At 40.8% G+C, this 14,809-nt stretch overlaps 1 protein-coding gene across 1 annotated transcript in view; it reads left to right on the plus strand.

Annotated features, from left to right (window-relative positions):
• Nucleotides 1-14,809, plus strand: part of ADCK1 (aarF domain containing kinase 1) — a 179,545-nt gene that overhangs the window by 130,004 nt on the left and 34,732 nt on the right. Inside the window, exon 6 of the mRNA XM_042468428.1 lies at nucleotides 3,599-3,757. Within this exon, the coding sequence (XP_042324362.1) occupies nucleotides 3,599-3,757 (159 nt within the window). The remainder of the gene's footprint in view (nucleotides 1-3,598; nucleotides 3,758-14,809) is intronic.

Here is a 14,809-nt window from a genome sequence, read left to right on the forward strand (position 1 = left end):
GCACCCTCCAAACGTTTCAGATTATAACTCTTATCATCCCTAGCTGGCATGGTTGACTGTCAGAGATTATGGGAGTTGCAGGTCAAAAAATCTGTAAGGGACATCCTTTTGGGGAAGGTTGGACTTGACTGTTGTGATATCTACTCTGTAATGCCGCTGTTATTAGTGCACCAAGAAACACAGTTGGGAAATATAACCACCACCACCTCCAACACACAAATTTATTCACTCAAGTCTCAGTAATAAAAGCCAGGTTGGTCTCTTACTGGTGCAGTCATGTTTACACAATTGCATTTTCAAATATCATAGTAAATCACTATTTGCATTTTTCTGTCTTTGTATCTATGTTTCTTTCACCCATCTCCATCACTCCATCCAAAGATTAGTTACAATTTTGATCATACACGAAGTAGATTCACAGAATCGATTTGCTTTCAGCCATAAGTGATATGCGGACAGCTCCTGACAAAATCCATGTAGGGGTGGTGATCTTTGGAAGGTATAGTTATCACACTTTTGCCATGGATCTCAAATATGAGTCATAGTGTGTATTCATAATGTTGGGGGACCACAATATACAGTGCATCTCTTTGCAAGATTCTCCTGCTCCATCTTCTAATTTGTATAATTTAAAGTATTTGTGTGCATTTGAAATAATATATTCTCAAATCTGGACAAAGAGAACCTGGTAATTCATATTAAAGTCAACTGAGAAGTGGGGATATGCTATACATTTTCATAAAACATGACCCCTTATGGTTGCCCTTCTAGATTGAGAAATGTTTTGCAATTCCTTTTATAGTATCAAAAACCTGGAAAAAGTGCTTTTTGACTAGTGATGATCTTCAGAATTAAAAGACTATCTCTCTCCAGCCTCAGGCTTCAAGTAAAATGGCTATCCTTGCTCCTTAGTTGAGCCATAATAATGCAGATGCTACAGTGCATGCTGGTTTCCATCACTGGAAGTGCTGAAGGCTGAGGAGGCTGATGGAAGAGAACAGGCCTCTATAGTATGGGCATAAAAAACAAGACTGAGGGCCAGCTAGTAACAGCAGCAGCTCTGTGGGTGGAAAGATGGAGCTGCATAAATACTCCAGAAGGGGTGGTGTGTGTGGTGAGACCCTTTTTAAAAAGTTACTTTTATTAATCTCAAAAGTGAACATAACAACAACATAACAAGAACAAATACATACAAAACAGTAACTACAGCACAAAATCCATAAGACCTAGACCAGAACATCAACATAAAAATACTTCCTAGCCTCTAATCTTGGTTATTATTCATTGTCCTTTTACTAATAATCCCATAGCACAGGTACAATAATGCTCCACTACTGCAATTAAACTATTGTATCATCCAATAATAATAAAACAACAACAACAACACAATAGGATTTATTATATGCCGCCCAATCACTGGGAATCGGGCAGCTTACAACAGAGGGGATAATAGACGGTTCCCTGCCCTCAGGTTTACTTACAATCAAAAAGACACGACACAAAAGGAGAAGGGAATGGTGGTGGGGGGGGGCGAGGGGATCGGGTCCAGCATTCTTCTCTCCTCTGAGGCCTGGACCAAGGCAGATGGACTGGAGGAAGGGCTCTTCTTCTTAAATAACTTTAAATAACTAAAGTTAGATTAAACTCTTGATTATTCTCTTATCAATTGTTATTGTCAATGTTTATATAGTAAATAATAAATAAATTAACATGGAGATTTTTTTTCATTTTTATTTTATCCTTGAGAAGATTTTTGATTCCAACAGAGTTTTAAATATCATGTCATTGGGAGCCATTCCTTCTTAAATTTAGCAGTAGAACCAAATTTGATCAAATGGGTCAATTTATCATTTTCTATAAATAATCCAGATCCAGTCCAGTGTCTGGTATACCTTCTTCTTTCCATTTCTTTGCATAAATTATTCTAGCACCACTGATCATATAAAATAAAATTATTCTGTAACTTATCCTATCTCTTTATCCACTATTTCTAATAGGAATGTTTTAGGTTTCTTTGGTAGGTTAATTTGAAGTATTTCAGAGAAGACTTTATGGATTTCTGTCCATTACTGCTTGGCTTTTATACAAGTCTACCATATGTAGCATGGTACCTTTTTCTCTGCCACATTTCCAACATCTATTACTAAGATGTTTATACATATGAGATAGTCTGTCAGGGTTTAGGTACCATCTAAATTGCATTTTAAATTATTATTTTAAATCAACACAAATAGTATATTTTATTCTTTTTTGCCAAGTCTTTCCCCATTCTTCTAAAAGAATGTTCTCCACACAATCCTGAGCCCATTTTATCATACAATCCTTAATGTACTCTTGTTCCATCTCTATTTTCAATAATATTTTATAAACTTTAGCTGTATTGCTATTTTTTTTCATTAGACTTTTCTCCAAATCTGTTTCTTCAGTTGCTAATCCATTTAATTTCATAGCCATTTTGAACTACTCTGAGATTTGCCAATATAAATACCATAGGTAACTATGCCCTTCTCCTAACCATTCTTTTGTTGTTTTCATTCGATATTTTCCTTTCTCTTTTCGTTAACAAGTCTGCATTCATTGCCCATTTCCCTGTTATCATTTCCTCTCTCTGATGGAAGGCCTCATTAGTAGACATTGGAATCTTTCTTTTAACGTGTAGTTTACAATTTTGCCATACTCTAAGCAAGGTCCTTCTAACAAAATGGTTCAAAAATACTTATTAACATTTACTTTGTAATAAAACATATAGACGTGCCAACCAAAACGGTTGTCCACCCCTTCTGATTGCAATGTTCTTATGTTTTCTAAACTGATCCAATCCCCAATTCAATATAAAAATAAATTATAATATATTTTGAAATTTGGCAAACCAAGACCTCCCCTTGACACTTCATCTTGAAGCAACTTAAATCTTATTCTAGGTTCCTTACCTGCCCAGATAAATTTCTGGAGATCCCCTTGCCATAATAAGTGAGCCCTATTTTTAATACAGTAGGGCCTTGTTATCCAGTGGAGTTTGGTTCCAGGACCCGCCCCCATGAATATCAAAATGCATGGATACTCAAGTCCCATTATATACAATAGTGTAGTAAAATGCTATTCCTTATAATAAATGGGAAAATCAAGCCTTGCTTTTTGAAATTAAAAAAAAAATCAAGCCATGGATGGTTGAATCTCTGGATGCAGAATCTGTGGATACGGAGGATCAATTGTACCAAAACAAGTGTGTAAATGGGGAATTCTGTCTCTCTCTGTGGTGGCCATTTATCTCACCACAATATTTCTTGCCAAGCCCCTTTCTACCTGAGGTCACTTTTTTCCATTATACAAGGAAAAATTTTCAGGGAAAGAAGGTTTGGGGAGAGAAGTTGCAGAAGATGGAACCATTACTTAATAATGCATGTCCCTTCTGCTGTTATAATTGAGACCTACCCTATTTTTATGTGACTGGTATGGTTCTGTGTTTAAATTGTTCCTATCATATATACTTCAGCTCTCCATGCTGGCTTTCTGTTGCTGTATGATACTGCCATTGCCACCGGGCTAGTAGTGCAGTAGCCATTTGGAAACTGAATGCTTGCACTGGTTTGTTTTTCAGATCCTTGTCCTGGCAGTGAAGCAGATCTTTCCAGACTTTGAGTTTATGTGGCTAGTGGAAGAGGCAAAGAAAAACTTGCCTCTTGAGCTGGACTTCCTTAATGAGGGAAGAAATGCTGAGAAGGTGGCCCACATGCTTCGATGCTTTGACTTTCTGAAGGTAAGGTGTTTGTTTTTGTGTGGGTATGCATTTAGTTACCTGTGAGTAACTTCATGTGCATCCAGCTGGATGTATTGCAAATATTCAGTAGACACGGTGCATTATTAAATGGAGAGAAGAATCTAAATTAATAGGCTTTAAAGAGAATGAGAGTCTGCTGAAGATGCTAAATTAAGTTTTAGGCATTGAAAGCCTCATCCCACCAAGGCTGAACAGCAGGAAGAGAAAGGCTTAACTCTGTACCAGCAGCACTGCCTGGAGAAAGAAAGAAGTACTCATTTTTACCAGCCAGTTTTGGGTGCCATAGCAGCAGCTGAATAGAACACAGCTGGGACACTCCTCTTTGTACACATAGCTCAGTGATTTATATGCTATGTGATATTTTCAGCATTGGCACATCAGCTTCACGTAAGCTCAGTCTTCTAGGGCAGCAGAGTTCTAGTGGTCAGAATGCCTTCTTGGAGTATAGAACATTATTTTGAATCACCTGGACAAACATTCTAGCCCAGAACATGCTGGGATATGAACCAGCAATTTAAATTAATATCAGGACCTGATGTTACAAAAGTGTGAATACTGGGAAGGATCAACACAACTAGTTAGCAAAAATGCTAAGTAAGGCTTCCTTTCCTTTCTTCTTTCCTTTCCTCTTTCCTTTCCTTTCCTTTCCTTTCCTTTCCTCTTATAACAGCACATTACAAAAAAGGAATCTAGTTTTGTCATATTTTGCTGATGCTACTACCAGTACACACCGAATGGAAGGTGATAACAAAATGAGTTATGTATATATGTCTACATAGCAGCTTTCTGCACCCTTGGTTTAGTGCAGGTTTCCGCAACCTGGTGCCCACAGGTTATGTAGGATTGCAGCATCCACTACCAACCCAGTGGGCTGGGGATGGTGTGAATTATAATTTAATACATTTGCAAGTTGTCAAGTTGTTGAGGGCTGCTTTACTGCAATATTGCTTAAACCAGAAGTATGGGGGAGATATTGCTTATAATGCTTTTTTGCTTTCTTACTGGAAAACTAGTGCAAATCACATGGCTGGCATAGAAACTGATCTTTTTTGTGGGCTACCAGGGGCACTTGGGGGATGCACACAGTGGAAAAATCCCCATGCATTTTTTCTGTGGAGCTTTGTTGAGTACGCTTCTGAAAAGTTCAGCATCTCCATGCAGGTTTGAAAGATAGCAAATCCTATTAGTTAGTCATCTCTCCTGCTAATCATCATCCTGAAGGGTGGCTACCCCTTGAGAGAGATTTCAGAGTTTTTCTAAACTCTGAACTTGCTCTTATCTTGACTGCTGGGCCATCAGAGGGCACCTTTCATGAGTTTCCTCAGAATAAGGGAGAGGAAATTGATATAAATCTGTTAAGAGTAGGATGGAAGGAAGCAAATGAGTCTGAAAGGAAGCCTGGACATCAAGAAGGGAAAATAGTGTTTTTTATAAAATGTAAAAAGTTAGGAATTTCTTAATGTTTTCTCAATAATTGGTCTCTGTTAGTGCACTGTGACAGATAACAAATAGGTATCCTATAACAATCTCATATGGCTCCTACACATATACCACTGATGTTGCACAGAGCTGTTATTTTATGAATATGGAGTAGTTATGAGATAACATCCCCATCTCTATTCTACTTCTATTTTACTGAACCCTGAGATAATACTGAATTAAGAACTTCAGCAAATTCCTGATAATACTATGAAAGATACAGAGTTCTTATAGCAACCACCTGAACAACAATTTTGATCAAACTCTATTAATGGCACCATCTAAAGAGGTAATACTAGGAATTACTCTTATTTTAGTCTTTTGTTTAACATCTGCTTATATCAGGATGCTAGATTTACCAGGGTTACAGCAACCCAAGGCTAGTATAGAAGAGGGAACTGTTGAAGGAAAGGAGGGTATGGATATTGATATAGACACTGAGTGGAATACTGTTCAGGGAGCAACAATAAGAGTTGTGCGGGGCATGGGGAGATATAGCGTTAACAGGCTGACCAAAATTTTTAAAGGAATACGAGAGCGATGCTTAATATCTATCCCGTCTTCCAGTCACCCTGTTAGCCCGAAAGTGCCGAGGATCGTCCCAAACATACCACAGACTCTTACCTTGCTCCTATGTAATGCTAGATCGGTGAAAAATAAATCCCATGTTTTATACGATCTGCTTGATGGGAAGACTCCCGACCTAACTTGTATCACCAAGTCCTGGCTGGGGGAGGATAGTTGTGTGACCTGGGCTAAAACTCTCCCAGCCGGATACGTAGTAAAGGAGCAGGTTAGAGAAAGTGGGCAAAGGGGAGGTGTGGCCTTGGTTCATAAAAGTCACATCACCTTGACCAGAAATCCGGTTTCGAAACTGAGACACATCGAGTGTATCTACCTGACCCTAAAGGCCAAAGACAGTCTGGGGTCTACTGTCCACCCCGTAGCCTAACAGACTCCCTAGCTGAGCTGACACAGCTGGTCTCTGAGCTGGTGTTGGAGTCCCCCAGGCTTTTAGTCCTGGGGGACCTCAACATCCCCTTCGAGGCCAGCTCCTCAGAGCTAACAGGTGCCGCTCGGCAGTTCATGGATTCCATGACAGCCATGGGCCTGTCTCAATTGGTCACAGGTCCAACACATTGTGCTAGTAATACGCTTGATGTAGTCTTCAGTACGGACCGAGAATATCCGTGGGTGGAAGTTAATGGTATTTCCCCCTTGTCATGGACGGACCATTTTCTGGTCGAGGTAGGACTAAAGGCCATAATCCAAAAAAACCCTGGAGGTAGAGGGCCTATTAGAATGGCCCGCCCTCGAAGCCTGATGGAACCCAAAAGGTTCCAAGAAGCCTTAGAGGTAATTATGTTTGGGAACGATGGCGACCCTGTTGAAACCCTGGTTAACAACTGGAACAACAATCTTACTGGGGTTATTGACAGTATCGCTCCTGAGCGTCCTTACCAGCCTGCCCCTAATAAAAGCCCCTGGTACACAGAAGATCTATGCCAGATGAAGTGGGCTGCGCAATGACTAGAGCGCTACTGGTGGAAACACCAGTGCATATCCGATAAGACACTCCATGAGAACAAGTTACGTACCTATGGAGTAGCAGTCGATGCAGCAAGGAATTCTTTCTGCGCTGCTCGGATTGCATCGGCAGAATCCCGTCCAGCAGAGCTGTTTAGGGTAGTCAGGGAATTAACTCAAACTCCCGACACCCTGAACCCTTTATTAGAGTCAACTACTGCCTGCTGTGATGCTTTTAACGACTTTTTTTGCTGATAAAATCTCTCGGATAAGGGCTGATCTTGACGCCAGTTTTATAGCAGACCTACGACAAGAGGTGTCCAGTGCCTCTGGTAACAAGGTTATACTGGATTCCTTTGAGTTTGTAAATACCAAGGATGTGGACAAGCTTCTTGGCTGTGTAAGAAGGACGACTTGCCCTCTCGACCCTTGCCCATCCTGGCTGACCGTTCAGGGAGGGGATGTAATAACAATGTCATTACTACGTATAATTAATTCATCCCCACAGGAGGATTCATTTCCATCAGCCTTAAAACAGGGCATAGTGAAACCTATTCTGAAGAAACCCTCTCTTGACCCCCTACAAATGAGTAACTACAGACTGGTCTCTTTATTACCTTTTTTGGGCAAGGTGATTGAGAGGGCAATCGCCTTCCATCTCCAAGCTGTCTTGGATGAAACTGATTATCTGGACCCAATTCAAACTGGCTTCAGGGCGGGGTTCGGAGTTGAGACTGCCTTGGTCGCCTTTGTCACTGATCTCCGTCTGAGCATCGACAGGGGAAGTGTGACCCTGTTGATGCTCTTGGACATCTCAGCGGCCTTCGATACCATTGACCATGGTATCCTTCTGGAACGCCTGAGAGAGTTGGGTATCGGTGGCACTGCGCTCCAGTGGCTCCGGTCCTACCTCTCGGGAAGATTTCAGATGGTGAGGCTGGGGGACTGTTGCTCTCGTAAAAGAGAGCTAACATCTGGTGTCCCTCAGGGTGCCATCCTATCCCCCATGCTGTTTAATATTTACATGAAGCCGCTGGGAGAGATAATAATAAATAATAAAATTTTTATTTATATCCCGCTCCTTCCCAGGATCAGGGCGGCTCACAACATATATTAAAACAGAATAGGTACATTCAATAGATCATCCGAAGACATGGAGCTCGGTGTTATCAGTACGCTGATGATACCCATATCTATCTCTCCATGTCTCTGACTGATACAGTGACTAAGTATGGCACCTCTCCTCTGGACTCCTGCCTCGAGTCAGTAATGGGATGGATGAGTGAAAACAAACTCAAGTTGAATACAGAGAAAACAGAGGTACTCGTGATAGGTACCCCAAGTCCGGGCAGGGAAATTTGCCATCCAGTCCTGGATGGGGTCACACTTCCCCTAAAGGACAAAGTTCGCAGTTTGGGAGTACTCCTGGATTCATCTCTACAGTTATCATCTCAAGTGGATGTGATGGCCAGGAGTGCTTGGTACCAGCTTCAGCTGATATGCCAACTGCGTCCCTGTCTGGACCAAAAGGACCTAGAAACAGTAGTACCTGCACTGGTAACCTCTTGTTTGGATTTCTGCAATGCGCTCTACATGGGGCTACCTTTGTACCAGGTTCAGAAGCTTCAGTTAGTTCAAAATGCTGCAGCCAGATTAGTCACGGGAACCTCTAGGTCAGACCATACAACACCCGTATTAAAATCTCTTCACTGGCTGCCAATTCGCTTCCGGGTTCAATATAAAGTGTTGGTTATCACCTATAAAGCCCTACATGGCTTGGGCCTGAGTTACTTGAGGGAGCGCCTCTCCCTACATAATCCACCCTGCACAACAACAGGCAAAAATCTATTGGAATATCCTAGGGTGAGATTGTCGGTAACTCGCCAACGAGCATTTACATCTGATGCTCCTGCATGTTGGAATGGTCTCCCTGAGGAGATCCGTCTCAGCTCTTCCTTGGAAGTCTTTAAGAAAGTGTTGAAGACTTACCTATTCCGCTTGGCATATCCCCCTGATCCTTCATAGAGATAATTATCCTCCTATCCCATCATCCTCCAATGTTATGATATTTGTGATGATAATTTGTAATTATGAGATTGTAAAATGTGAGATTGTGAGCTTTTAATTTGTTTTTATACAATGTTTTTATATGAGGTTTTTAGGGGAATGTTTTTTACTGTATTATATGCTGTAATACGATGTGTTGTACATCTGTATTTGCCTGTGAACTGCTTTGATGTCCAGGAAAAGCGGTATAAAAATAAAGATTTATTATTATTATTATATTATTATGTCCTGCAACACAACAGTACACCAATATGATTAAATACTCATTTTATGTATAATCTCTCTTACAGTATTAGGTACACAATATTCTTGTACAATGAGTAGAACCTAAAGACTGGGACAGGGGCTGCCTTTGCTGAGCAGTGACCAACTATGGGAAGGATCCAGTTTGTATATTGTAGGTGCTGCAGTATTCTACAGATATGCACATATGTGTGCAGATATGCATGTCAGAATCATGCCTTGACAAACTAGGCTTGATGGCAAGAACAACTTTGTAAAAGCTGCATTATGTGAACCATGCTCCTTCATGTCCTCCCCCAGCAGAAGTAGAACCTGGAAAGTTCAACTTATGACAAGTAGGCTGCAACAGTCCTACACAAAAGCCAGTTCCACAGCAAATATATATAACACAAATTCCTCTGAAACAGAATTAATAGGAATATTGCAATCTCTGAAGTCTTAATTTTGTTTTGTTTTTCTATACCCTGCCTGCACATTTTTCCTGTCCTTGTTTCATATCAGGTTGTCAGATATTGTGGGGTTTTTCATATGGAAATTTGTGTCCTTTTAAAATACACTCCCCCTAATCTGCATATTTATTTAATAATTTAACCTAATTTACTCATCTACCCATTGACTAAAGTGGTCTTATGTGTCTTGTTTTTTCAAACTGTGTGCATTTTAGTTATTCACGTCGAAAAATGTATGAATTGTTATGTCTGAATTTTATTTTCCTGAAATACCCTGTAAATCTTGCAAATGTGAAAATAATCAAAAGGAAGTGTATTTCTTCTCACAATAAGTCTCAAGAGGTAAGAAAAAGCTACAGGTGCAACGAATGATGAAATGAGTTCCTAAGCATTACTTCTTTAACAGAAATTTTGGTACCAGAGGCAGAAATAATTTGGAAAGAATAGGGATAGGTTCCTACATCACAAAATAGAAGAATAGTTCAACATATTTCAACAACATTTTTGTTCAAAACTAATAGTATATATGTGTGAAATGAAACAACTAGTCAGATAAGCTAACATTTTGAACCTTTTAGAGACCACTTGGAAATTCCTTCTAAAATGCATCCAACGATGATATTTTCTTTTACAGTACTAGCCTCCACTTTTTATGATTTCCATGTTGGTGACCAAACTTATAGCTCTATGCTGTTTGTTTGTTAATGTGCTGGGGGTAATTGGTATAATAGATGTATCTGCTTTTCCCCTTTCTCTCTTTTTTGCTGTTCATGTATGCTCACTTGTGGATTTTGGAGGCAGCTGCTGTTTACCTTGCCTGTCATAAGCAGGCACATGCAGCTTCAGTAGAATTGGCTAGAGCAGAATTGCTTCCTTGCCCATATCAAGCTTTATTGCATTGTTTACTGCAAATAAGTTGCCACAACCCGATGCTGCAACTCTGTGTTTCTCCAGCCTTCCTGCAACCTCCCCCCTGCAATGCTGCTGCTAAAAAAAGGTTCCTGCTAAAGGATGAGGAGGAAAGGGGAATGGGGCCATAAAAAAGAAGCTTCTTCATCCAAGGTTTTGTTAACCGAAGTATGCCTCTACTTTCATTGAGTCTGTTGAATTCGATGAAATCCTTTTTCAGGCTTATGAGTTACCCAGTTAGAGGGGGTCTTCCAGGCCATTTTGTCTACCCCTTGGCTCACTGCAGAAGCTAGAGCAACCACAACTGCCCCAGATGTCTGTTCAGCATTTCTTTGAAAATGTCCATCAAGGGAGAGCCCAGCATCCCACTAAATAGTTCATTCCACCGTGTAACTGGTCTTACTGTCAAGACGTTTCTTCCAGTGAGCCACTTTGAGTCCATTTTTGTGATCTGTGTTGAAAAAGGTGGCTAAATAAATAAATAAATATAAACTAATAAATAAAATAAAATGTTTACTGCAATCTACTCTCTTGCAGCATAAAACCATTAGATCTAGACTTGTCCTTTGAAGCAGAACAAAACAAGTCTTTGCCCTGTTCTCTGTTACATCTCTTTTGGTATTTGGGAAGTGCTGTTATCTCTTTTCTTTTCCATTAGAAGGTTAAACATGATCTTTGAGAGGCATACATTGAAATGCATGTTTTTACAACAGTCATTTGGGTGATCGGACATATGTGTGCATTTAGCCTTACATTACCCATACAAGATCTGCAAACAAATGAATTTGTACAAGCATGTATTTGCCCACATAAACACTTGTGAACTTGCTGCCATCTTTGGCTTATCTCACAAATCATGCTGTGAAGATAACACTAACACATCCGAAGCCACATGAGTTCAGTGCATTTTGAAGGGCATGGAGCTCCTTTCCTATATCTCAAACCTTGTGGCGATTAGCCCTTGCCAGTCTTGAAAGCAGCTCCAGTGTCACTCCACAGTAGTCCTTCCCTTGTATAATGCAAGGCAAACAGGTCTTAAAAGGGCACAAAAGGCCAAAGGCTGATGGCTTATTCTAAGCGAATGTTTATTGAGAGCATTGTGCCTTGGAAAGCCATGTCCGTTGCACTGCTGTAACAACCAAGAGAGTGTGGAGCAAATCCCCATGGAGACAGCCAATCTCGTCCTTGCTGGGTTAAAGAGCCACTGCCTGCAATATCGATTCAGGGAATAACAAATTGCTGCAAAAATGGCTAAATAATAGATTTCTCTTGTCCGACCCGTCGATTTCAAGACGTTTTCATCAAGCCCGGAGGCGTCAAAAGACTTAGCTCCTGTATAAATACATTTCTTTTCCTGGAGGTGGAAAGGGGAAACCCATAGAGCAACAGGGAAGTGGATTTCTGGCTCTGAACCCGGTTGAGCTTGTAAAGCCAGAGATAAATTGTGTCCATGCATAGGCATTAAGGGCCAAAAGTCTGTTTATAATTTGAGCTTGCCACAGACTGTGACTCTGTGCTAGTGAGACTTCTACACAGCTTAATGACTGTAGACTGCTGCTGTAAATTTTGAAATGGGGATAAATATTGACTCAGGGTTAAAGTAAGCTTCGGCATTTGAGATCAATGGATTTGAGACCCAGTCTATGTAACGACAGCAGCTGAGGAAATGGTTAGCGTTGAGGTTGGTGTGCATTAGCTGAGAGGTTTTTAATTTTTTTTTAATAAGAGGGCCTAGAGATGGTTCTGAGCAGAACTTGGAAAAGTTACTTTTAGGGACTACACTTTCTCGAATCCTCCAGCCAGTATGGCCACTGGCTGTCTTGATGAGGGGATTCTGGGAGTTGCAGTAAGAAAGAAATTCTGTCCTAAGAGCTGGATCTGAGCAAGCCCACAGATTCAAATATGTGCCTTTTATTCTGGAGATACAGCTTTTTATTGCAGAGAATACAGCAGACAGCCAGAAAGTCAAACAAATTGGTCCAGGAACAGATAAATAAATAATAATAATAAATTTATTTATTGACCGCTTTTCCCAGGATCAAAGCGGTGTACAACATGTAAGATAAATACATTACAAGCAATGACATATTTAAAAATTTGGGAAATATTAAAATGACTTACAATCTAAAATTAAATATTTACAACATACAGCATACAGTTCAGCAATTATTAAGATTCCAGTATATATACACCATAGACAATCGGGGGGAAAAACTTATTACAAGGAGTTAGGAGGGTACGCTTGTAGGAAGAGGTAGGTTTTTAGTGCCTTTTTAAAGGCTTCCACCGTTCCACTAAGGCGGATCTCATCTGGTAAAGCATTCCAGAGAGAAGGCGCTACAGGTGTAAAAGCCCTTTGCTGGGTAGTCGCCAATCACACCTTAGGATGATCGAGTAATAATTTACCTGTTGTCCTGAGTGTGGGTAGCTGGGTAGATTCAATCAAGGAAGCCATGGCTCTGGGCCTACAAGACCTGAGCAGAGCAGTTGAGGACAGGGGGTTAGGAGGTATCTCACTCATAGCATCACCATGAGTCAAAATTGGCAAAGTTGGCACAGGTGCTATAGACCGCTGAAGGCACAGCAGAAGAGCTGGAAAGGCAAAGTATGGTGTAGCCCTGGGGAAAGAGGAGTTTAGAGACCCAGAATAAAGAGCAGTGGTATACATATTTAAAAACTCCAAATCTGGTAGTAAGTGCTGGCACCAGAGGATCCCCCTGCAACTTCTACCTTGTATAGCCTTGAATGCTCCTAAGGAGATAAGGAGCCTTGGTTCATTACTGGAACACATGGTTTGCATGCTTCATGGGCTTGTGGTGATGACCTCATTGCCAGCCAGCTATCTTCCCATGGGCATCTCAGTGTTGGCACCTGTGGGGATTTGGAGAGAAGCAAGACACAAGGGAAGTAATAATAATAATAATAATAATAATAATAATAATAATAATAATAATAATAATAGATTTATTTCTAGCCCGCCAAATTACGAAGAATCCGGGCGGGTTACAACAATAAAATACAACAAATTACAATAGAGTTTAAAAAAATCAAACTCTAGACCTACCACCACCCCCATTCCCAGTACTATAACAGAATTAAACAGTAATAATATTAAAACATTAAAAACATTAAAACATTAAAAACATTGAACAAACAAAAAATAGGCAGAAACATTGGCGGGGGGAAATAGTGTTACATGTCACAACTTTTTGTTTCAAGTTGTCCATTGATGTATGGTGACCATATGAATTTCATAGAATTTTCTTATACTCAGAGAACTGATGGGGATTGCAGTTCAATAACATCTGAAGGATCATATGTTCTCCATCCTTGATCTGAAAGTAAGGTTTGGGAAGACTTTAGGTGTAAAGACCTGCATAATAATAATAATAATAATAATAATAATAATAATATTTTTATTTGTATCCCGCCCCTCTGAGAACAATCGAGGCGGCTAACAAAGTTAAAAATACAGCACATATAAAATCCCTGGTGCCCTCCCCCCCTTAAAAAGTATTAAATCCAATGCAAAATTAAAAACAAACAAACAAACAAACAAACAAACAAACATACAAGTTAAAAACTGACCAGAAGGTCAACAACATCACTCAGCAAGCAATCAATGGGAGTGGCAGTATCTTATTCCCAGACGTTTTTCTGAGGCCGGGTTCTCTATTCTGGGAAGGCCTGCCGGAAGAGATCCATCTTAACAGCCTTTTTAAAGCTATCTAAGGATGTAAGTAGACGGAGCTCATCCGGCAGGCCGTTCCACAGTCTGGGGGCGACGATGGAAAATGCCCTCTGGGAGGTAGCCGAGAGCCTAGATTTTTGTGGCTGAAGTAGGCCTCTCCCAGAGGAGCGGAGTGCGCGGGGAGGATTGTAGGGGAGAAGGCGGTCCCAAAGATAGTTTGGACCCAAGCCATTTAGGGCTTTAAAGGTGATAACCAACACCTTGTACTGGGTCCGGAAGCTAATGGGCAGCTAGTGGAGGGACTTTAGAACCAGGGTAATATGATCCCTCCTGGATGTTCCAGAAATTACTCTGGCTGCCATATTCTGTACTAGTTGCAGTTTCTGGACCAAGCACGAGGGTAGCCCCATGTAGAGCACATTACAGAAGTCTAGACGTGAGGTTACCAGCGCGTGCACAACAGTCTCAAGATCCCTTACTTCCAGAAAAGGGCACAGCTGGCGTATCAGCCGAAGCTGATAACGGGCGCTCCTGACTATCACATTTACCTGGTTCGACATCAGGAGTGACAAGTCAAGGAGCACCCCCAGACTGCGAACGCAGTCCTTGATGGAGAGTGTGACCCCGTCCAGGACTGGAGGTTGCAACCCAATTCTTGGTTTCGGG

This window comes from Sceloporus undulatus, chromosome 1 (assembly GCF_019175285.1).
Source record: "Sceloporus undulatus isolate JIND9_A2432 ecotype Alabama chromosome 1, SceUnd_v1.1, whole genome shotgun sequence".
Lineage (NCBI taxonomy): Eukaryota > Metazoa > Chordata > Lepidosauria > Squamata > Phrynosomatidae > Sceloporus > Sceloporus undulatus.